Source organism: Staurois parvus, unplaced genomic scaffold, assembly GCF_062004578.1.
Source record: "Staurois parvus isolate SC_StPar_1 unplaced genomic scaffold, SC_StPar_1.0 ptg000671l, whole genome shotgun sequence".
Classification (NCBI taxonomy): domain Eukaryota; kingdom Metazoa; phylum Chordata; class Amphibia; order Anura; family Ranidae; genus Staurois; species Staurois parvus.
In genome coordinates, this window is record NW_028318467.1 from 145,282 (window position 1) to 170,038 (window position 24,757).

General features: G+C 40.6%; 1 protein-coding gene across 8 annotated transcripts in view; it reads left to right on the forward strand.

Annotated features, from left to right (window-relative positions):
• Positions 1-24,757, forward strand: part of ARHGAP32 (Rho GTPase activating protein 32) — a 291,658-nt gene that overhangs the window by 128,640 nt on the left and 138,261 nt on the right. For 5 of the 8 annotated variants that reach the window (XM_089652090.1, XM_089652091.1, XM_089652092.1 and 2 more), the window contains one exon: positions 12,259-12,367. In XM_089652090.1, coding sequence (XP_089508216.1) covers positions 12,263-12,367 — 105 coding nt within the window. In that variant the 5' untranslated portion in view covers positions 12,259-12,262. Of the gene's footprint in view, positions 1-3,907; positions 3,926-12,258; positions 12,368-24,757 lie in introns of those variants that run through there. The other 3 variants (XM_089652086.1, XM_089652087.1, XM_089652088.1) reach the window with 1 other exon arrangement.

A 24,757-nucleotide genomic window follows, 5' to 3' on the forward strand; every position in this document is an offset into this window, starting at 1 on the left:
AATTTATTATTTTTTGTTTCTGGAGCCTCTGGGCAGCACAGTGGCTAAATGGTTCGCACTTCCGCCTGGCAGTAATAGGGTCATTGGTTCGAATCCCAGCCACGGCACCACCTGCCTGGAGTTTTCAAGTTCTCCCTATGCCTGTGTGGGTTTCCTCCGGGTACTCTGGTTTCCTCCCAGACTCCAAAGACATGCTAGTAGGTCAATTGGTTCCTGTCTACTTTGGCCCTAGTATGTATGAATGTGAGTTAGGGACCTTAGATTGTACGCTCCTTGAGGGTTAGGGACTGATGTGAATGTACAATATATATATGTGTGTGTGTGTAAAGCGCGGCGTAAATTGGCCCTAGTATGTATGAATGTTCGTTAGGGACCTTGGATTGTACGCTCCTTGAGGGTTAGGGACTGATGTGAATGTACAATATATATGTATATGTGTGTGTGTAAAGCGCGGCATAAATTGGCAGCACTATATAAGTACCTGTAATAATATTAATAATAAAGCATTGCATCAGAAGTCAGCAGTCAGCTTATCACTGGTGCCATGCAGGTCTCCTGCAGACCTGTCAGTATATCTGCTTGCCTATACAGGATGTACAAGCAAGCAGATATACTGACGAGAAGAATCAATGAACAACTACAAGCCGACAGTAGCAAAGGCGGTTGGGACTTTTAGTTCCTTCATTCACAGAACACCGTGAATGAGTGATGCAGCCGTTTTTCTAAAATTGTGATTGCTAACAGGGAGGAGAAGACCTCTGCTATGGGGATCGGGAAGGAGCGGGGGCCCGTTTGTTTGGTGTAACATGTTAAAAAAGGTGAACTTATCCTTTCAGATGGCAATAGATGGATAGAAATTCTGATCCTTGTATAGGTAGAAGTTGATCTATTGATTGACTTCAGTACAAGCAGCCTGTTGGGTTTTTTTGTACAATTTCTGCTGCTGGCTAACTTCCCCCTGTCAGAATACAAAAATTCAGCCTTCGTTTTCTTTGCTCAGCCAGCGGGATTCCTCCATCCACTAAATGGAGGAATCCCCACTGCTAGGATATTGTCTCTGTCAGAATACACAGATTAGCAGCTTCTGATTGATGGAGATTTTCTGTGCTTCTTTGACAGAAATCATTTAAACAATCGACTTCTGTCAAATGGGGGAGCCCACAAACACTGATTGAAATCCCTCCTGGATTGGCCCGAATTTCGATCAGTGTATGGCCAGTTTACAAGAAGACAGACATGGGCAGATGGAGGACAAAACTGGGCTGAGGACGGATAGACATTAGCTGTAGAAAGATGTACATGGGCTGAGGGAGTGTAAACGTGAGCTAAGATGAAATGGTCAAAGAGTTCAGCACAATAAACCTATGATTAACAGTGGTGACAGCCACACACAACCATTTCCTTAGAATTACAAATCCTCAGACTTCACTGGAATATTTAGGGAAGACTTTTCACTATCAGTGTTACATTGTAAACATAAAGCAGACACTCGTATGTACCAGCAGAGTGCTGATATCCAGCTATTAAAGCACAGAAGCTGGAGGAGGACTGCACAATATACCCTTTGCAGGTGGCGATTTCAGGGGAGCAATGCTGCACACACATGGGGATATTGATTAGAAAATAAGTGGGCTCCTGAGAGGTGACACCGGGGTATCTTGCTCCATTGGTGGAGTCGTACTTTCTCACAACAATCTTCCCTCTTTCCTAAGTGCATTACTGTATTGAATTACTATTAATAAATTCACAGACCTCCTATGTTGGTGCACTTTTTGTCTGCTGTATATTTTTGATAATGTGTTCTCTTGTAAGACTTTCAGAGAATGATGCTTTAAAGCTGGCCATACACAGAAGGAAATTCAGCCAGTCCAGCAGGGACCACCATCATTTGGATGAGTGTGTGGGCTTGCCGGCTTGACAGAAGTTGGTTGTTTAGTCAATTTAAGTCCAAAGGACACGTTGCAGCCGCTAATCAGCGTATTCTGACAATGGCTTGTGCTACTGTCAGTGTACAATGTCACAGCGGGGAGATTCCAACATCCACCTTGTTTGTATGGATAGAGGAATCTGTTTTTTTCATTCAGCCAACTGGCTGGAGAACACAACAAACCTGTATGATCAGCTTGGTTGATAATGTGGATGGCACAGCCCCTTGTTTTGTATTTGTGGCCATTGGCAGACTCCATGGAGGATGGATAAAATATCATGCCATGTGGTCACTGATCCCTGAATTTAAATCGCTAATATCACACAACCTCCCCTGAGTATTTCTAATTCTGCTCTAATCATACTGAGTACATGTAGGCCTAGGTCTTCCTTAGGCCGTTGTGTGTAATTGCTGCTCAGAGAATGATCATCTGTGTTAGCAGATGGACTTGGAAGCTGTGTGAGTCTGAAGAGCAGAAGCTGCCCAGGACCTGGAGCTCAAGTGCCTGGAGTCCTCTCCAACAGAGGACAGAGCAGCAGCTCAGGCCTGGCCAAGATATCTTCACCGATATCCAAGCAGATTGTGCATTAGGATCTCCATACAGCGTGTAGGGTAGTAATGATAGCTTTGCATGTGACTGCTGATGTGTCCTCCATTTGTTAGGAACACTGGGGGGAGGGATCTTGAGAAATACTTTATCAGGGATTATAATCTCATTTATATTAGAGGTGAAATGAAAGGGCAACTCAGCTTAGCGCTTACATCCACCATGACCTCGTTATTGCTGTACAAATCTTAAACCTTTTTTTTCATATCCATTTTTTATGATGATCTCCATCTTCTGTCAGGAAACAAGTGGAAAGGTTTGAATTCTCAATCCTGTGACTGGCACTCTTGCTCATTAGACTGTCACAGCTGCCTAGGGCCGATGCAGGAGATGAAACACAGCTCTCTTCTGAGCTCATCATGAACGACTTTCATTGGTGTCGGGTTGTCGTCTGTAAATGAGCTGCTGGCTCATTGGAAGGAAAGCAAGTGAATTTAGTTATGTTTGAGACTGGCGTTCCCCTTGTAGAGAATGAAGCGTCTGCCTTGGTAAATAATAACGGAGCCCCAACTATGTGTTGCTTTCTAGTTGATGAAACAACCTTTGGATGGCATCCATCAGATATCTGTGACGTTTCTGTAATTCCTGTGTCCCCCAACCATGAGTGAGGGGGACAGTCGGCCAGTATAGGCTCGGGGGGGTGGGGGGGATCCCAGTATTTCTTCCCTGGGGCCCCTCTTATGGCCTATGTACAGAATAGATGAGTGTCTGCAGACAGGGGAGATAAGTAGATGTGTGAGGAGGATGGATGGCTGCGATATCACATACTGTCACTTTCCCACCAACAATGCAGCCTTGTTCACAGACAATGCAGAAGGAATCTGAGGGGGAGATTGTGGAATCTGTGCCTTATGTACTAAGTCCATTCAGTCACTGGAACAAAGGCAGATAGCTGCTCCCTGCTGTATTCCTCATTCTTCTGTATACTCTCCCTTGTAAAGTAAATCTAATCTTCTTCTTCTGCCCATGGTAACACCTGCAGTGCCGCTGCTTGGTAAAGATTCCTTACTGTCGGCAGTCTCCTTGTAAGACTTCAGGATGTCTTTGCAGAGCCACATACATCAATGTTGTAAAGGGGAACGATCATCTTTTTGTATCCTTTTGTTGATTGACTTAAGGCAGCTATCTGCGCTGAACCTCTGTTGTGTTTATACAAGAGGCGTGCATGTTTTCTTACTTTGTGAGCTTTGTGTATTTCTTCATCTCTGTGCAGTAATTCTCTGTGAACCTGGCTTTGTGATGGAGCTTCCTGGAATAAAGACCGCTCACTGCTGCTCTCTCCCCTTGGGCAGGGTGACTGGTCCTATATCCGCCCCTCCTGTAGTTTCCTGTAGAAAGCCTGGATGGAGTTGTTGGGCCCTTCAGACAGCTCTGCTCTCTGCACAGGCTAGGTACAGCACAGTGATGATATTACTGCTACTTTTACAATGTAATATCTGAGTTTGTCAAGGCATTTGTTTCACACAAAGTGATTTATAACCTTTAGGGCTACTGACATATACTTTTAAATTATGTTTTATTTGCATACCAGGTATGACACGCATCCCCCATATGCATGTTTATGCCTATCAGAGTAATATTTCTTTTTATTTTCAATGTTGGGGTGCAAAGGTGTAGTGATTTTTTTATTTCACATTTTCTATTTTCAGGGACACTTTTACATCCTTGACTCATATCACATAAGAATCCTATTCCAGGATTTGAAAGTATTCTTTATGGAATTCATGCCCTGTATTCAAAGTAGAGGGTCCGAACAGAGAGATTTACCATTCATTAATGTTGTTAAACTACTTGATATATACCATCCACATAGGAAGCCTCTGTACATCATATACCTCTTCCTCAATTCCTCTAGACACCAGAGACATGCTTATAGGGGATGTGTGTCATACCTGGTATGCTAAAAAAAAAACATAACGTGAAATCCTGGGTACACAGTAAAATAGACATTTGTGTTTATAATAAAATCTTCTTAAAATTTGGAGTATTTTAAAATGAAAGTTTTTGTGTCAGAATCCAGGTTTAAAGCAGTGATAAACGTAAAAGCAAACATTTGTTATATTGCAGCTTACCAGTTCTTAGATGTGATGGTTGTATTAATTTCCTTTTTTGGGGTTTTCTTCTATTTTCATCTGGTGATTTAGCCAGCAAGTCTGCTGTTTTTCAGAAGTTCAAGCTCTCCAGCAGAATGTATCAACTTACATGGATGAGACCGTCCATTTTGCCAGCATTATTTATTTATGTAAAACCTTTATTCGAAAAGGGAAAAAAAACTATTTTCTGTAACTGATTATAAAGTGTGAGCTAGAGTTTGGCTTTAATTTGTTCTTTTTAAATCTGTTAATACAGACTGACAATGCTGTGTTCTGCTGTGTCCTGGCTCATTCCTCCAGTGTTGTGTCTTGCTAATGCAGGAGGTGTGTTACTGGCCAGATCACCAAGTAAAAACAGAGGGGAAAAAAGCCAAAGGAAACAAAAAACGAATTCCTCTACCACATCTAATGATTGGTATGCTGCAATATATAACATTTTTGGTTTTGTTTTTCATACAGCCTTAAAGTAAATGTGTGTTATGTGTAAAGTAGATAAACGTTCACACTGCAGAGTGGATGTCCTAAAGCAGCTGTAAACGCGTATTTATAGTGACAAGAATAAGTATGTGAAACCCTAGGAATTAACTAGTTTTCTTTAGTAAATTGCTGTAAAATGTGATCTAATCCTCATCTAAGTCACAAGAATAGACAAAAACAATGTGCTTAAGCTTGGCACATCATCATCCAGTCTCCAGGTGAATTTATTCTGTTAGTAGTAGTACTCAGAAATGTCCACATGCAGACTTCTACAGGGATTACCGAGACCTTATATGCATGGCTTAGATGTCACCCCAAATAGGTTCCCATTAAGCAGGTGACCAAAGTAGAGGCAAATATTCAATAGTCCCCTCACTCAAACAGAAACTCAGTTCAAAAAAGCTTCATACCAGCTGTAAAAGCAAGAGTCCATCCATCATAAAAGGACATAGCGAGCACCACCACTGGATCAAATGGAAGAAAGATTGGCGTGTGACCGGTTTCCTTGGTGACCCAACTTCCTCAACTGCCACAAACCTCAGACACGTAGCAATATATTTTTTGGAGAACAGCAGTTTTCTCCGTGGTGTCCTGCCATGGACACCCTGCCTCTTCAAAGACTTACAGATGGTAGGCTCGTGAACGGATGTTTGGCAGTTCCAGTCCTGTCTTCAGGACTTCAGCTGTTACTCTCGGGTTCCTCTTTACCTTGCTGAGGATTCTGTGTTGTAACTTGGGATTCACCTTGACTGGGTGCCCACTTCTAGGAAGTGTAGCCACAGTATGAAACTGTCTCCAGGTATAGACAATTTGTCAGACTGTTGACTGATGGATCACTGAACACTTTAGACTTCTTTGTATTACTTTGCAGCCTTATTCAGATCAACTTCTCCTGAACGGTTTGTCATTGGTTTATGGGCCGGTTCACACCATAGAAATACAGTCCAGGTGTGTTGCTGTATGTGGCTTTTTGATGCGTTTTTGTTCATTTTCCCCTCTCTTTTTCTTCACTTTAAATAAGGACATGTGCGTTTTGGTACATTTTATATGTTCCACTACAGTTCAGTGCAGAAAAAAGCAGCATGTTCTACTTTTTTTTCTTTTTTCTGGAACGCACTGGAACTGACCGCACTGGTGTAGCCCATGCCATTGGAAACCATGTAACCTACGATCAATGTGTTTTTGATGCAGAAAAGCTGCTGGAATGCACGTGGTGTGAACTGGCCCTATGAACAGCAATCTTAAAATGTATGAGTGCCTTTTATCAATCAAAGTAGCTCTAAACCACACCTCCAAACTCATTTCATTAATTGGACTCCAGGTGTGCAAACTACTGACTACAATTAGCTTTTGTTGAAGTAATTAGTCTAAAGGTTCACTTACTTTTCCCTCCAGCACTGTGAATGTTTATTGGATGTGTTCAATAAAACAAAAGAAATTAGAATTGTTTGTGTGTCATCAGCCTAAGCACACTGTGTTTATCTATTGCTGTGACTTGGATGAGGATCATATCACATTGTATGGCAAATTACTGCAGAAAACCAGGTAATTCCAATGGGTTCAAATACTTTTACTTGCCACTGTATACCCAGTGAAGTGACTGGCCTCAGGTGATACACAGAGATGAAACAAATCCTCCTACATAATTTGCACCCGTTTATCTGCAGCCCTGGCATCTCTGCAGCCATTCAAAGTGCCCAATTAGAACAGCTTGTATTAACTTTTAGAAAGCAGGGGCGGGGAGCTAACTTTACATTCTGCAGAGCTCGGTTAGAGGTGATTGAAGGGAAGGGACCCCCCCCCTTTACACAGCACACAGGAACAGAGCTGAGACTGTTAAGGACAGGATGTGTGCTGGAGCTCCCTCCCCTGTCACCTTTTTAACTCTTGGTGTCAGGAACACTTGTTAGAAGTGACTTATGCAGGTAGCAAAAAAAGGAGGTAGTAGACAGAAATAATGCTTAGTGTTTTAGTTTGAGAAGAGTACACAATATAGAGGGATATGTTCATGTCTGAGGTTTACAGCCATTTAAGGTACTTACTACTATCTCGTCACTGCCTGTCGCTCTGTCACTAGATCGATGCCCCACTTCCTCAGGCTTCCACAATGCACTGTATGTTGTTGGGGTGAGCTATCTCCAGGCAGGGAGTATGTCAGATCCATTTAAACTGGTATTAAATCCAAAAACAAACATTTATTATACTGCAGCTTACCAGTGTTTAAATGTAGTGGCTTCATTAGTGTTCTTTTTCAGGCTTTCTTTCCTTTATTTTCCTCTAACGATTCTGCAAGTTTGTTTTTCAACAGAACAAGCTGTCCTGCAGATGTAGCTGTTAGAGGGTTTAGAAAAACCATTTACCACTGACAGGTGCGCTTACAACATAACTCATATTCAGTAGTGTTGCCCAGTGGTTGTTCTTTACTGTTCTTCTGTGTGAATTCTCACATACCAGGTGCTCAGTTCAGAGTGATCAGTCAGAAGACATTCCATTCCATTGGTTGGTAGAACCGCTTAGTAACTAGTAAACGTTTCTGTCTGCCACTGTGGCCTGTGTTGGATCACTGCTTATTTACAATGGTCAAATTGACTATTTTGACGTTTATTACCAAAATAGCATTCCCTGTTTATAAAGCTGCTCTGAGCAATTTATCCCCTATTTTTAGTATGAAAATATTTTCCATTCTAAGTGTAACTGGCTAATATTCATCTAGGGTGGGTTATTTACATGTGCAGGTAAAGGTGGTGCCTGTCCATTTCATTTACCCATGTCCTGTAGTGCTGGGAGAACAGCCTGCCTGTCTTCCAATGGTCAGACGTATGCCTCCCCGCACAGCCATTCAGTGGGAAGATTAGTGTACTGCTGTTTATCCTCCCCCACCTCTCTAAGCCCTTGATGCAACTGAAATGGATTACATAATGTACACAATTAGTTCATCAGTGTTACACGCACTACTTTAGATGTTTTATATCTTTGTTTATAATTTATTTGAAGCCTTTGTAGGTGGTAGGGAGGAGCACAGCAGATTTCTTATTATTTGGATTCATGCGATGTGGGAAAACATGTAGTGTTTTCTGCAGCTTTATTGGGTGTGCATTTGTATAGTGCATCTACATTTTCACAATTGTTTTAAATTTTTATCTCGGGAAGTACACAGAAAGGAAAGACAATTGAGTCATCTAAGGCTGCTTTACTTGCCACAACACCAGGTAAAAAAAAACACCTTTAAAAATGAAGCCACCACTTTAAGGGTTGGTAAACTGCAATAAATTTCATTTTAGTTTTATATATCTATAGATGGAAGGCCCCAAGAACAAATATATAGCAGGACTAGGTTCTAACGGTTTTAAAACCAGTAAAAAGGAATTCCCTTTAAAAGCAACTGAGAAGACTTTCATGGTACCACGACAGTCAATTTTACCTATTAAAAAACAACAACTTTGGAGCCAATAAAACCACATATTAAAATACTCCGTGCACATCTTCTTGCCATCACAATTTGTTCATATACAAATATCATCCATTTTGTTTATAAGTGGTTCCAGCATTAGTTACAATCAAAGAGATGATAGATGAATTTATAACATTCAACACGTTTCACAGGGCACAGCCTGCTTCTTCAGGAAAGACAGATATTTGCCACTTGTCTGAATTAACATCAAGGAGCGCATACAGTAAAACCAAAACAGAGAAGACGCCTTCATGGCTAGGCAAGTCCAGAGGCCAACACACAGGCCAGGAGGGAAGGAAACGCTCAATACCAGAGTGTGCTCTTGGCAGGCAGCGTGTTGTAAAGTCTATTCCCACTCGTGTCCTCCTTTGTGCCTGCTGCATACACAGAACAAAAGTTCCTCCTCCTTGAATCTACGTGCCGCACTGGGAAGTTCTATATATTGTCAGAGGATGTGGTACCCATTTAAATGATATGTAAGGACACTACTTTGTTTTCCTATTTATCATTTGTTTTTTTGTCCAGTTTTAAAACCAGGAGCACAATCCCATTCCTTATTGAGAGTAAGTTATTGTTCCTGGCATGGCAACTTTATATGCATTATGAAACAAAAATTATGCAATAAATAATTTATTAAATAATAAAGTCAATGTTTATTATTTTATTATTTATTTGGTGCTGGTTACTGCCTGTATTCAGATACATCTTCCAGGAGTGTGTTCTTTCAGCTCATAGGCGTTTTCTGAGTTCAGCATTTTCCAGTTTCTCATTCTGTGTAGGTAAAAGTAGAGAATACATGTGTAGGCTGGACTGGTGTAGCTCTTGTCATATTAAAAATTCTGACATGCTTGTAATGTCTTATCTGCATCCAGAGAGCTTCTATTTGTTATGCAGACAATAAAGACCTTCCTATAATGAGTAGCTGTTTGATCCATAACTGAACTGGACATGACACAACTAGGATTCACCAGGCCACTGGAGCTCATTACCTACAACATCTTATCAAACCGACATAGAAGGGGGTGGGGGTAGGCTGTAGGTGAATATGGCCACTGGAGCTCATTACCTACAACATCTTATCAAACGACAGTGACTACACGCACTGCATAGAAGGGGGTGGGGGTAGGCTGTAGGTGAATATGGCTATGATCCTTGTAAATAGGCACAGACTATGCGATATGCAAATATGGTTAACAATCAGATCAGGTATTGTCAATTAGGGTTCCTCCAGAGGTTGCTTAGAGTCAGCTGAGCTGTGGTTGATTGACCCCCACCATCTGATCAATGTCTGTCTAGTTCATTGTCCAACCCCACTTGGAAGAGCCAGATGCACGACAGCAGTGATCTTTATAGCCGTTTGAAAAGGTGACGTTCTGACCACCAATGGTAAGCTGACCATACATTGTTTGAATTTCAGCCAGTTCCTGATGAGCTGACCAAAATTCACTCTTTGGGTGTCTTTCTTCCCTGATGTCCGGTGGCAGAACACAATAGTCCAGTGGGGGAGGTTTTTCCATCCACAATGTATAGCGTAGATGGAGAGATCTATTGGATTTGTTTTCCTTTAGCCCTTAGGCCACTTAGGGGGGCATTCTTCTCACTAACCACCAATATAAGAGCCATTTTCCTCACTGATCCTCCAATGAATTGGTCTTAAAAGGGATTTGCAAAGACCTGAGAATTATTTTTGGTTTCCTCTGGGGTGAAAAGGTTGATAAAAACTGCTTTAGATGAACACGGGTAGTCTCTAGTTGGTTTTGGCTTGAATCAGTGTGACTAGGCACAGGCTCTAGATGAACATGTACATGCTGCAGGTGAATAACAGTATGATTTAGTGCCATTCTCTGGATGAATAGGGGTGGATTTCCAATTGAACATGGATAGACTTTAGGTGAATAGGGTTTGTCTCTTGGTAAATGGCACTGATTGAGAGACACAGACAGGTGCACACCCAGAAACCCTGCTCGCCATTACCCCATTGTGCAATGTTTTTTGTGATTAAAGGTCCAGTCTTTTAAAGACGGTGATCGTGTAAATGGACTTAAATTGTGGGAAGTGGCTACAATATCTTCGACTTGCAAATGTTGTTTTATGCTCAGTGCTGGCAATCAGGCAGTAATAATGCATGCAGGAATCCATAGCAGCCAGACTGCTGTAGACTGTAGTGAAGCCGGTAAAGAGGTGGTTTATGATTGGTCCCTTTTGTGTTATTGCTCTTTGTTCAGCTTTACTGAAAAAACTTGATGGCATTTATGTACAGAGCAAACAATGGGCCCAATTCACAAAGCTTTATGGCTAGTTGTTCAAATCTTACTGGCAGAAAATTTCACTTTTTTGAGGCAAAGGATCCTTAACCTGATGTGTTAGCTTGATGAATAGGGCCTAATGTGTTTATGGTAACAATGCAAAATGGTCCCAGGAGCTGACTGGAGTAGAAAAATCAGCAACCAATCAATTTGCAGCAATTAGAAGAAATGACTGCTGATTGATTGCCATAGGTTACTGCACTTTTTTTTTAGCTAGTTTTTTGTCTGTTGCCACTTGTACTGGAATTTTTATCCTGTAATATTTTGTCCTGATATTCCTGTTTGTTGTATTGCACATTTAACCAAAGTTTCTTCAATATTGGGTAAGCCTGCATGTGCATTGTAAGAACACCATAGAAATGTATTGATGTATCATGTAGGACAGGTGGCTTCAAACTGTTCAGTTCAAGGACCACATTGTGTATTTTCCAAATACTTGCGGGCCAAAAAAAATGACTTTTTTAAAATTAAACAGAACTCCGGGAATTTTTTTCCCCATGCATTGGGGCTGAGCCCTCATTGCATGGGTTATCTGCCTAGAGAGAAACAAGCCGTGCATCAGGGAAAAAAAAAACCAGTTCCTGCAGATCTTTAACAAATAAAATCTGAATTCATATTATTTGGAGTTTTTTTTGTAATCAGCATGATATGATTTAGAACACGAGAGAAACATTTTTAATTAAAACAAAGTAAAGAAATTCCAAATAATCTTGAGCCCATCAGTAAACCCCCCCCCCTCCATTGGGGTTCTTACCAGAGTCCGACCTCAATCGGGGTCCCCATTCCAAAAAAATTGCAACTGCCCAAACTATAACTGGCCTACGCAGTAGGGAGCACATGGGAGGACAACATATGTCCAACAACAACAAAGAAAAATTACCAACTCAACTTCCCAGCCAGCCTGCAAAGAACCGAGTTACCTGTTAACAGTTCACGTTAAAAACGGGGTTTAGTTTTCACACATTTGCAAATACATGCGTAAGCTGCAGAGCCTCTTCACGTCACCCTGGTATTTTCTGCAGCCCTAACTCTCCATTAAAGTCCTCCATTATAACAGGGTTCCTGTTAAAGTCCCCCTTACATCAGAGTCCCCTTAATTTACAGGGCCGAATAAAATCTCTAGAACCGGATTGTAACACGCGGCTTGATTGTCTAATTCTACCTGATGTTTTCTAGGACAGTGGTTGGAATTTTATAAGAATCTTTCTTTAAAGGGGGTTAGCCTGTTACAGATTGTCACTATGGGATTGTTGAAAGCTGTGTGGAATTGTATGAAAAGAAATTACAATGAGAACATAAATGTAATTTGAAATAAGTGATTGTACATCTGCATGGCTGTGTGTGAAGAGACAGATTGTCAGTCAAGTATAAATTACATTGTATCTCTCATGTTTTAGAATAATGAAGTCCTCGCTGCATCTGGAAGAAGATGACTTTGTACCAGAGCTGCCACGTAGTATCCACCCCAGAGAGAGACCAGATTGGGAGGAAACAATCAGCGCCATGGTGAGTCCTCTTCCTGCATGGAACACTGAAAGTAGATGATGTTTGTACCACGCAGACATACACCTATAACCTAGAGGTACTGTGTGTATGAAGGCACTATCATATTTTGCTCCAGTTCCAGAATTTTTCTTTTTTTAAATTGAGAAATGGTAACTGACTTTTGACTGATTGCTCTAGTCCAGTGGGGATCAAGTGTGGTGATCACCAGGGGCTCCGGCCGGCCAGCCCCTGCCAGCCTGCTGACATGTTTAAATGCACATTTTAAGCCTGAACATTAGTTGAACCCTCCAAACAATCAATATTTTCTGGAAGCAAAGACCCTGGAGAATAAAATTGTAGTAGTTGCAATTTTTATATCATATTTTGTAGTTACATAGTTTGTAAAGATGAAAAAAGATACAGGTCACATGATATTAGTGTGCATGTTTATGAACTCATCTGCAGTACTTTTGGTGGCCTTTACAATCCACATGGAACCCCACATGGAACACTTCCACATGGAACCCCATCGCCTGCTCTACAAAGCTATTCCCGCCCCCAGCTGGCAGAGTGTTTTTAAAATCCTTTTTTAAATGGCACTGGTTACAAGTGGTTAAAGACCCTGCAAGTTTGGAAAAATACCTGCTCATTGACCAGAAGTGGGCTGGAAATACACAACATTTTTTTGTGGACTGAATGGTGTCAACCCTGCCCAGTTGTCTTTTGCTAAACTACTCAAACTCTCCCATTCCATGTTCATAGTATGGATGCTAATCATTCTGTAGTCTCGAGACAGGAACTGGAAGGGCTGATTACTTTCCTTGAAATGAAGTGTGCCTAGGGCAGTTTAGAGTTTCTGGCAGGTTCAGCAAGTATTATTTGTGCTTATTGAACTAATAAAATAAAACACAATGGGGTTTATTTACTAAAGCTGGTTCACTCAGCATCTGGTTCACCTGTACATGGTAGCCAATCAGCTTCTAACCTCAGCTTGTTCAATTAAGCTTTAGCAATAAAACCTGGAAGCTGATTGCTTTCCATGCAGAAGTTCACAAGATTCCGAGTGAAGCAGGTTAATAAACCCCAATTAATTTCATACTTTAAAGATCAAAAAGGAGCAATGTTGGGATTTACATATAGTATACTTCATTTTCAAATTGAGCTACTTTCCTACAAGCACTGTACTCTCCACTAGGTGGCGCTCTGTTTGAATTGTACCAGTTGTGTGGGTCAGCGGTGCTTCTTCTATAGCGGTAGTCCGCTGTTCATTATAAAGAGAGCTCAGGTCTAGGAGATGTCTCATGATGCAGTTACATGTGTTGCTGTGGGACTTCTTTTTATAGCATATTTTTCTCCTGGTAGTTGATTGTTGATCCGAGCCCATCTTTAGTGACATTCCAGTGATATCTCTTCATTTTGGAGTCTGCTGTCTGGGTTCTGGAATGAATTCCATGTGGGATATTAATGTAAAATGATGGCTGTAAGGAAATAGTTCAGATGACTGCAGCTTGCTGAGGAAATGACAATTTACTTTGCCAGTGAAGGGGCATTGAGCGATCTCCGTCCATCCAGAGTGAACTTTGTCCATTCTGTGTCAGACAGGACCTGGGCTGGCCAGGGTTTGATGATGTGCTAATTATTGCGTCTATATTTCTGGCAATGAATCTGCCTGTGATTTAGTCATTCTTGCACATTCACACACATTTTTACCTCTCAGCTGCCTTCAATAGGATCCAATGCATCTTTGCTCCACTTCTGCCACTATTTTAGGTCTGATAGCAATACAAAGTTTTGTAGAAATAATAACTGCCCTTTGTAGTGACCAAAAGTCTTTCTATTGCCCTTATGTTTGTCAGAATGCATTCTGTAAATATGTGCTGAACATTTTCATAAGGAACATTTTCGTGAAGATTCTTTAGCCCCCATTCATACCTGAGTGTTTTTAAGTTCTTCAAGGCTCGACACTTGGATTTCTGTCATTGTATTGTACTCATTCACGTCTGTCGCTCAATGTTCAGAAAATAGAGGAGCTTCTTTGGAGCATGGTCCTGCTTTTTTGGCCCCAAAGGGATTGATGGGAGTGCATAAAATGAGCATAATTAGTTTTTTCACAATTTGACATCCAGCAACTGTCTCTTCCTAGTACAGTAATTAGCTTTCCTTTGGCTTCCTTTGCTTTCATGCCTGAAAACGCATGTACACATGCATAATGAAACGTGCACAAAATGACCAAAGATGCAGATGTTCAAGTGTGAATGTAGTTACAGTTTTCTCAATTAAGTTACATTCAATAAAATGAAAAAAGAAGACTGAACATATAGAAGGCCAGAACCACCGCAGGCTAAACTGCAAAGCAACAAAACTAGGCTTGCACAACAAAAATACATCAAGCAGTGCGGTCACTATTTGTACAAGTATCTGACATTCGGTTAAACAACAAATTGTAGACGTTTATTAGACAACATTTCTTATATGTATCCAGTGGGAATACTATTGTTTGATGCTTCAAATATACATAAAAGTGACATTCAATTCTGATATGTACTCTTAAAGTAGAACTATAGGCAAAACCTTTTTTCATTTTGTATGAAAGTCAGGGAGGATTATAACCCGTCACGTTTGTTTTTTTCTTTTTTCCATCTCTGTCCCATTTCGGAAAGCTCCCTTTACTTCCTGTCCCATAAAGTGAGAGGAAATTCCTGAAAATTAAGAGAATTCGTTGAGGCCCCCAGGTCACCATAACTAGTCTTCCAATTGGAAGATTTCCCCTCTTAATTTTCTGGGGACAACCCAAAATGTGTGATTTTTCTGTTACTTTCAGTGATCATGGTGAACAGGATAAATAGAGAGGGTGAATCCTTAACGGGCTCAGCAATAAATTCTGACAGGTGTTATAATCCATCTCCACTCTGTCCAAAACTGCAAAAAAAAAAGTTTTGCCTTTAGTTATACAGCTCAGAAAAGTACCCAATTTTATTCTTGGAATCCTTCAAATATCCATACTTTTTTCTTTTTTTTTTGCTGCTTTTATCCAGCTTCCTGTTAGAGGGTGGCCACGTTCTTTTTCCATGGTCTCAATATATGTTGGAACGTAGCGACCCTTTCTTGCTAGCTCCTTGAGATGGACAATGGGCTTTTAGTGTGCATAGAGCAGTGCACGTGACCACAACTAATGTGCTATGCTCATTCCATGCAAACAGAGGTGAGAGGGTAAGAGGAGAGGTTTGGGAGTTCACGGAGGATGTTACAAGGAGAAAGGAAAAAACATAGTAAGATAAATGTTCATGAAAAATACATTTCAGGGCCTTTAAGTAGCAGATGTGTATGGAGTATTTTTTTGGAGAAGAAGGATATTGTTTGCTGCCACTTTTAATAAAGTGAAAATTACAATATATCCTCAGTGTAGGTGTATTTCTTTTGTATTTGAATTCCATTGGGTATATCTAGAGATTGTTTCCCTTTTAAATATCCTATCCATGACAAGTGAGGGGGAACAAATGTTCAGCCATCTATTTATTCTATGTTGTGTTAAATGTATAGGGGCAGCCTTTGTGCTGATGGGTCAGTTCCTCCAGGGACAAAACATGTTCATGTGTTACACCTGTGCGGATTATTTGCACACAATTAATTGTCTATTTCAGTCAGTAAATGACTTCTACTTTTTTACTCCAGAATCCAGACCATTTTGTGGTTGTTAGAAGTATTGGTGATCTGTTTCAGTAAAATATAGTGGGGCAGGAGCTGAGAGTGTGCTTTATCCTGACTCTGGGCTGTACATTGCTATATGGTCTCCTGAGACCCCCTGTTTAAGGGAATAGATAGTTGCCTTGTAAATATATTCTTTATTATGTTCAAGACTAAATGCAAAGTTTTTAAACATTTTTGTTCTTCATATGTAAGTATAACGTATTGAATATATTTACCACTTGTTCGTATTACATACAGTAGTTACCGCTTTTCCTGGTCTTCAGGGTTGTTTGCAAGCTGAGTGAGTTAGAAGAGTAATGGTGCGCCTTCCCTCTACTAGCCGATAAAGGTCCTATATTATATTATATTATATTATACAGTATTTATATAGCGCCAACAGTTCGCTCAGCGCTGTACATTACAGTGGGGGGCAATACATGAGACAGTACATTAGCAATACAGTGCGATACACGAGGGGTTCGAGGGCCCTGCTCCTTGGAGCTTACAATAATATAGATTCAGACAATCATCCAGTGGAAAATGTTGGGTTCTCCAACAAGAAAGTATGCTCTGTAAATAAAGTCATTGGAACACCTTGTGTTAAATGTTTACTTTTGACATAAAGATTTAATAGAAATAAGCAAGACAATCTAGTAGATCATTTTATTTATTTCAGGTACTTTATGTAGCACCGTCAATTTACGCAGTGCTATGTATGTATGTATGTATGATATATATATATATACTGTATATATGTATGTATGTATGTGTATATATATATATATATATATATATATATATATATATGTGTGTGTATATATATATATATATATATATGTGTATGTATATATATATATATATATATATATAGTACATTTACATCAGTCCCTACCTCTCAAGGGGTGTACTAAGGTCCCCAACTTACATTCACATACTAGGGCCAAATTAGACAGGATTCAATTAACCTACTGGCATGTCTTTGGAGTGTGGGAAGAAACTGGAGTACCTGGAGGAAAACCACGCAGCCACAGGGAGAACATGCAAACTCCAGGCAGGTGGTGCTGTGGCTGGGTTTCAAATCAATGACCCGAGTACTGCCAGGCGGAAGTGCTAACCACTATGCTGCTCTGTAGCTATAGTAATTTAAAACCATTATATTTTAATTGAAAGTGTATGTACACCTGAACAACAAACCTCTTTTATTTGCTTGCTTTTAGTATAACATTTTACCATTAAAAGCATTTTGTTAATTCTGATAAGTGCAAAAAATTACCTGATCTTGAATTGACCAGAGGACAGTTGCTTTGCTATGTTGGTTCGTGGTGCTGCATATGTATGCCTTGTGTTTTCTCAATGCTTCTGTAATTACTGCTATTAATACAATAATTCATTGAACAGAAAAAAAAATTACCTGTTGATCCTGCCAGAAATCCAGTGAGCCGATAACTTCCTGTGCATTCTGCCAGTGGTGCAATAAAATATCCAACAGTGTTATGTTTACATCTGTGAAGCACACCTCGCCACAATGTAATTGAGATCAGGAGAGGGAGAGCATCTACCTGGAGCAGAATGAAAACTCCTCCTTCAAGCTTTAACATGTGCTTGCTTGGACACTGATAGTCACAAGACTGCTCTAACTGATAATGAGAAAAAGGTTTTAGCAGTTTATATTTACTAAAATAATTGCACTTCCATGTTCTGTGTATTGTGGGAGACCAGATATAGTGAATATAGGGTCCAGGGTTTAGTACCACTTTAACCACTTCAGCGCCGCCCCACAACATAAGTATTGCTACAGGGCGCAAAAACACGTGTATACGTGATTTTGCATTACCAGGTATGGGGCACATGCTAGCCCTATCCGTACTGCCATTAGCGGCCATGAATCACTGGGTCCTGTACGATGATTACTTGCCGGCGCCCGGTGATTGCCAAGGATCTCCGACGGGAAGGGGGGGGGGGTTGTGAACTGTTATTAAACAAAACAGTTCTCCTCCCTGTCAGCTCCTACACACTGTGCACAGCACAGCCATGCAAACCAGTGTGCTTACAGTGAAGCACACACACAGAACATAATTTAACAGTTGACCCTTTGATCGCTCCAGATGTTAACCCCTTTTTGCCAAGTGCCATTAGTACAGTGTCAGTGCTTTTTATTAGCTTTTTATTAGCACTGATCACTGTATTGGTGTCTCTGGGGATGTCAGTGACACCAAGTCGGTTCCCCCCCAGTGTCAGAATGCCCGCCGCTGTCCCGCGATAAGTTGCTGATAGCTGCCAATACTATTAAAAATTAAAAGAAAAAAAGCCCAGTATATATACCGCCATTTGTAAACGCTGTAACTTTCATGTAAACCAATTAATTTAAATGTATTGGAATTTTTTTTTTAGTAAAGATATGGAGCAGAATACATTTTGGCCTAAATTTATGACAATTTGATTTTTAAAATTTTTTTACTGGACGTGTTTAATATCAAAAAGTCAAAAATATAGTTTTTTCCTCAAAATAGTCGGTCTTTTTTTTTATAGCGCAAAAAATAAAAACTGCACAGATGATCAAATACCATAGAAAGAAAGCTCTATTCGTGGGGAAAAAAGGACGTAAATTTCATTTTGGTGCAGCGTTGCATGACCGCGCAATTGTCAGTTAAAGTAATGCAGTGCCGTGACACAAAAAATTGCCTGGTCAGGAAGGGGGGTAAATCCTCAGGAGGGCAAGTGGTTAAAGAAGAAAATAAATAAACATATATCCATGTCATCCTGGTCAGATCATCACGAGTGGAGGTGTCTTCATATATTCATGTATCTGAATTGAGGGTTTCCATCCTTTGGCGTTGTGGACTTGTCCTGGGTGTGTGTAAAGACTCGTTGTGGGTGACACGTGCTCACATATTGTTCCAGCTCTGCTTGTTTGCATACATCTCCCTTCCTGCCTGTCTCTTTTCTTCCTGTTAAAAGGCTGTTGATTTTACATTTTATTTTTCCGGCTGTCATTACTGTACAAGCCAGCTTCATCCGTGACAGACGTTCCCAGATGGCTCTGCTGTAGATCACTTTGTTTTCGGTATAGGAGAACAGTGCCTGTCTGTGAAGTTCCTCATTTCTCCAGGTCATGGTATACCTAGTAGTAATAGTCACTTTCAGCTGAACTTGTTCTGTATTGATATGGTGTTTCGCAGCTTCTCCAAGCCACTGCTTCAGTTCTAATGGAAGAAGCTGGAAAGTGACTACTACTATCAGTAAAAGTGTATGTTGTGTTGTGGGGGCTTGAAATGTCACCAAAACACCCACCACTGCTGCGAACATCATTACCTTCATAGATCTGCTCAGTAATATTTGCCTTTATGGCCAAATAGGTTTCTGGTCAGATTTGGATGTGGTTTTTGTTTTCTTGCCGTTTTTAGGATACAATTGAGGGAATTCAGCAAAGCAAAAATAACAGCTTTCTGGCAGTGTGGCCCCTTTACCATTGCCTGTACCTAATTCATGAGAGCTGTGCACTAGATCGTAGTACAAGTACAGACGCATGCCAGATTCAGGTAATGCTTGCTAACATCACTTTTAGGTTCTGTTGCTGTGGCTGCAACAGATTTTAAAAGAATTACCACCAGTTCTCAGCTAGACCAGTACAGAGAGACACCAGTGCATAGAGCCGAGTATATGTGATGGAAAGCTGTTACTATTGTGACAGTTTCCCTTACAGTGTTAAGCTGGCCATAGATGGCTGAATCTCAGCTGGCGCAGCAGGGATCAGATTGTTCTTGCGATTATTGCCAGTGGCTGCAGCCGCTATCAAGAATTACTCTGTTCTCCCAGCAAAGATGGCTCCCCCCCCAGAGAGAACACAATAGCTCTGCGGGAGAGATTCCCCCATCAACACTGATTGTGTTGATGGGTGAATTTTAGTTGCAAGAAAGAAAATTGCATAATCTATGGCTGGCTTAAGAGGGCTGCGAGGGTGCGGGAGGCTGCCAATGCCCTAGCAACCAGTGACACATTTCTGGCCCTATCAGCTGGGAGATTCCCCACTCGATAAAAAAAAGTAAGCAAAGGGTCAGGGATGCTGGCTGGTGTCATTTTTCCAAAATTTCACCATGGGAATAATTGGGAATCTCTCAGGCGGTGGCTGAATGGGGCTGAAGATGAGTCTTTCATTGCTCTGGTGCTGTCAACTGCACAACAGTGTCCTAGCTAGTAAGGGGTTAAACATGCCCTGAGGACAGAGTGTCTATCTGTAGTATGGACACTTCAGCCTCCATACCACCACCTATATTCAAGAGATTCATGAACCTATTCCCAACAGGTACATGATTCTATCGCCTCCATCAAAATTTGGTGGAGGAATAAATTGCTCAGAGTGTCTAAAACACATTTCATGACTTCTGAGAAAATATAGCTGACACTTATCTGCACCTTTTGTCAGAGAATAGAATTAGGATTTGATCACATCCAGTGGTCAGTTATTTTGGAGGTAAAAGGGAATACAAAGGCACCTTTTGAATGTAGACTGTTTTACAATTTTATTTAAAAAAAATGTGCATTAGCAACTCACATATTAGAAGAGAAAGGCAGGCGCATAGTAATGGTATCAGGTGAAGTGGAGGTCTTCAATGCTGGCCTTGTCCTTGGCTGTGCAACAAGCCACTTGTCTCACACCAAAAGCCAACTATATATATATATATATATATATATATATATATATATATATATATATATATACCCCAGTATATGTATTCATCTATATAGTACATATTTTAGATTATTCCAAACAAATATATCCCCCCTTTTTTTTTTAGAGAACCGCACTCAATATCCCAATCCTATGGGTATGTTTTGGGTTTTTTTCATATATTGTGCTTTTGGTTTTTTTTTTGGTTTGTTTTTTGTTCTTTTCATATATCTGTGTTTTTTCATAATTCTTAAATCTGTGTATGCATTATCTGGAGATTGCTTCTACTCCTTACAGAGGCTTGCCCTAAAACCTGCAGACTTCCCCCTATACTCCGGTGACCTTCCCTTACTTCTGGATGGACTCTTTTCCATAAGCATATGGACTTTTTGGTCTAAGAGTCAGATTTATTGCATCTTTACTTTCTTTCTCCCAGCTATTTTGGAGGTGTAGTGTTCTATGTATAGCATATACAGTCATGGCCGAAATTGTTGGCACCCTTGATATTTTTCCTGAAAATCAAGTATTTCACACAAAAAAGGTATTGCATTAACACATGTTTTGCTATACACATGTTTATTCCCTTTGTATGTATTGGAACAAATATAAAACAGAGGCAGAAAAGCAAATATGACATAATGTCACACAAAACCCCAAAAATGGGCTGGACAAAAGTATTGGCACCCTTAACTTAATATTTGGTTGCACACCCTTTGGAAAACATAACTGAAATCAGTCGCTTCCTATAACCATCAATAAGCTTCTGACACCTCTCACCCGGAATTTTGGACCACTCTTCCTTTGCAAACAGCTCCAGGTCTCTCTTATTGGAAGGACACCTTTTCCCAACAGCAATTTTAAGATCTCTCCACAGGTGTTCAATGGGATTTAGATCTGGGCTCATTGCTGGCCACTTCAGAACTCTCCAGCGCTTCTTTGCCATCCATTTCTGAGTGCTTTTTGACGTATGTTTGGGGTCATTGTCCTGCTGGAAGACCCAGGATCTTGGACGCAAACCCAGCTTTCTGACACTGGGCCCTACAGTGCGACCCAAAATCCTTTGGTAATCCTCAGATTTCATGATGCCTTGCACACAGTCAAGGCACCCAGTGCCAGAGGCAGCAAAACAACCCCAAAACATCATTGAACCTCCACCATATTTTACCGTAGGTACTGTGTTTTGTTCTTTGTAGGCCTCATTCCGTTTTCGGTAAACAGTAGAATGATGTGCTTTACCGAAAAGCTCTATCTTGGTCTCATCTGTCCACAAGACGTTTTCCCAGAAGGCTTTTGGCTTACTCAAGTACATTTTGGCAAACTGTAGTCTTGCTTTTTTATGTCTCTGTGTCAGCAGTGGGGTCCTCCTGGGTCTCCTGCCATAGCGTTTCATTTCATTTAAATGTCGACGGATAGTTCGCGCTGACACTGATGCTCCCTGAGCCTGCAGGACAGCTTGAATGTCTTTGGAACATGTTTGGGGCTGCTTATCCACCATCCGGACTATTCTGCGTTGCAATCTTTCATCAATTTTCCTCATCCGTCCACGACCAGGGAGATTAGCTACAGTGCCATGGGTTGCAAACTTCTTGATAATGTTGCGCACTGTGGACAAAGGCAAATCTAGTTCTCTGGAGATGGACTTGTAACCTTGAGATTGTTGATATTTTGCCACAATTTTGGTTCTCAGGTCCTCAGACAGTTCTCGTCTCCTCTTTCTGTTGTCCATGCTTAGTGTGGCACAGACAGACACACAATGCAAAGGTTAAGTGAACGTCTCTCCTTTTTATCTGCTTTCAGGTGTGATTTCTATATTGCCCACACCTGTTACTTGCCCCAGGTGAGTTTACAGGAGCATCACATGCTTGTAACATTCTTATTTATCCGCAGTTGTGAAAGGGTGCCAATACTTTTGTCCAGCCCATTTTTGGAGGTTTGTGTGACATTATGTCGAATTTGCTTTCTTTCCTCCCTTTTTTTGTTTTGTCCCAATACACACAAAGGGAATAAACATGTGTATAGCAAAACATGTGTTAATGCAATACGTTTCGTGAGAAATACATGATTTCCTGGAGAAATATCAAGGGTGCCAACAATTTCGGCCATGACTGTAATAGAATTGAATCATGATCATGTTCAGCAGTTGGTCATGTTGGGGGTGTAGTGTTCTAGTGGTCTGTCATTTTGGGGGTGCAGTGTTCTACAGGTGCATCTCAATAAATTAGAATATCATAAAAAAGTTAATTTATTTCAGTAATTCAAAAAGTGAAACTCCTATATTTTATAGATTCATTACACACAGAGTGATATATTTCAAGCGTTTCTTTCTTTTAATTTTCATGATTATGGCTTACAGCTAGTGAAAACCCAAAATTCAGTAACACAGAAAATAAGAATATTACATAAGACCAATAAAAAAGGATTTTTAGTACAGAAATGTTGGCTTACTAAAAATGTATGTCCATGTACAGTATAGTATGCACTCAATACTAAGTCGGGGCTCATTTTGCATGAATTATTGCATCAGTGTGGTATGGTATGGAGGCAATCAGCCTGTGGAACTGCTGAGGTTTTATGGAAGCCCAGGTTGCTTTGTTAGTGGCCTTCAGCTCATATGCATTGTTGGGTCTGGTGTCCCTCATCTTCCTCTTGACAATACCCCACAGATTCTCTATGGGATTTAGGTCAGGCTAGTTTGCTGTCCATAATAGGATAATAAAGTGAACGCTAATGCTAAAACCAAATATATATATATATATATATATATATATATATATATATATATATATATAAAATAAGCAGCTGAACACACTAACCAAACGCCTTCAAATGAATCAAAAATAAATATTGGTGCAGCGCTAGGAATATATGGAAATGGCCAATTTCCGTCTCATAAATGCATGTATGTGATGAATGCGTTTTGCTTATGACATGTAATAAAACAGCAATAATATTCTAAAAATGAACGAATAAATAAGTGTAGGTGTCTATAGGAAACGCATAATCGTGACATGCATGGTGATTGTGTAATGTCCAAAATTTCTTTAAATCTGGTGTGATCTTCAAATGACTTCCGTAAAGTCCCAGAATACTTTTTCTCCTTAGGTGGGTGTACTAATCAACATACAGAGTGCGCACTCACCAGATGCGCTAATAAAAAGTGCGTTGTATCATGTACTCCTGGTCATTCACGGGTCCCTCAGGTGTAGTCAGGTATGCAGCCTGGGGGTAGATGGTCTTCCTAAAGGTGCTAGGATTTGATGGCCAGTACTGATAGCTCAACCTCTTCAGGATGCTGGGACATTCACTGGAGATGGTGCTGGGGGATTTAAGGTGCCCAATGCAGAGCAAAAATTAGGGATATCCCATAGTGTAGTATTTAGAAGGTGCTTTATTAATGATACTTTAAAATTGGGTTAAAAGAACGTACAAAACTGCAGTATAGAATGAAATTGCCACAATAAGAATCGCATAAGATATGCGCATGGATAACTGACCAGCTGGAAAAATGAAGTGGCCGTCGGATCCCCATGATCCGACGGCTTGACGGCAACGGCTTGCAAGGGCTCCTCCTTAACGCGTTTCGAACTCCGCGTTCATTGTCAAAAGGGGTATGCCTGTGTGTGCGATTTATCATTGTGGCAATTTCATTCTATACTGCAGTTTTGTACGTTCTTTTAACCCAATTTTAAAGTATCATTAATAAAGCAGCTTCTAAATACTACGCTATGGGATATCCCTAATTTTTGCTCTGCATTGAGCACCTTAAATCCCACAGCACCATCTCCAGTGAATGTCCCAGCATCCTGAAGAGGTTGAGCTATCAGTACTGGCCATCAAATCCTAGCACCTTTAGGAAGACCATCTACCCCCAGGCTGAATACCTGACTACACCTGAGGGACCCGTGAATGACCAGGAGTGCATGATACAATGCGCTTTTTATTAGCGCATCTGGTGAGTGCGCACTCTGTATGTTGATTAGTACACCCACCTAAGGAGAAAAAGTATTCTGGGACTTTACGGAAGTCATTTGAAGATCACACCAGATTTAAAGAAA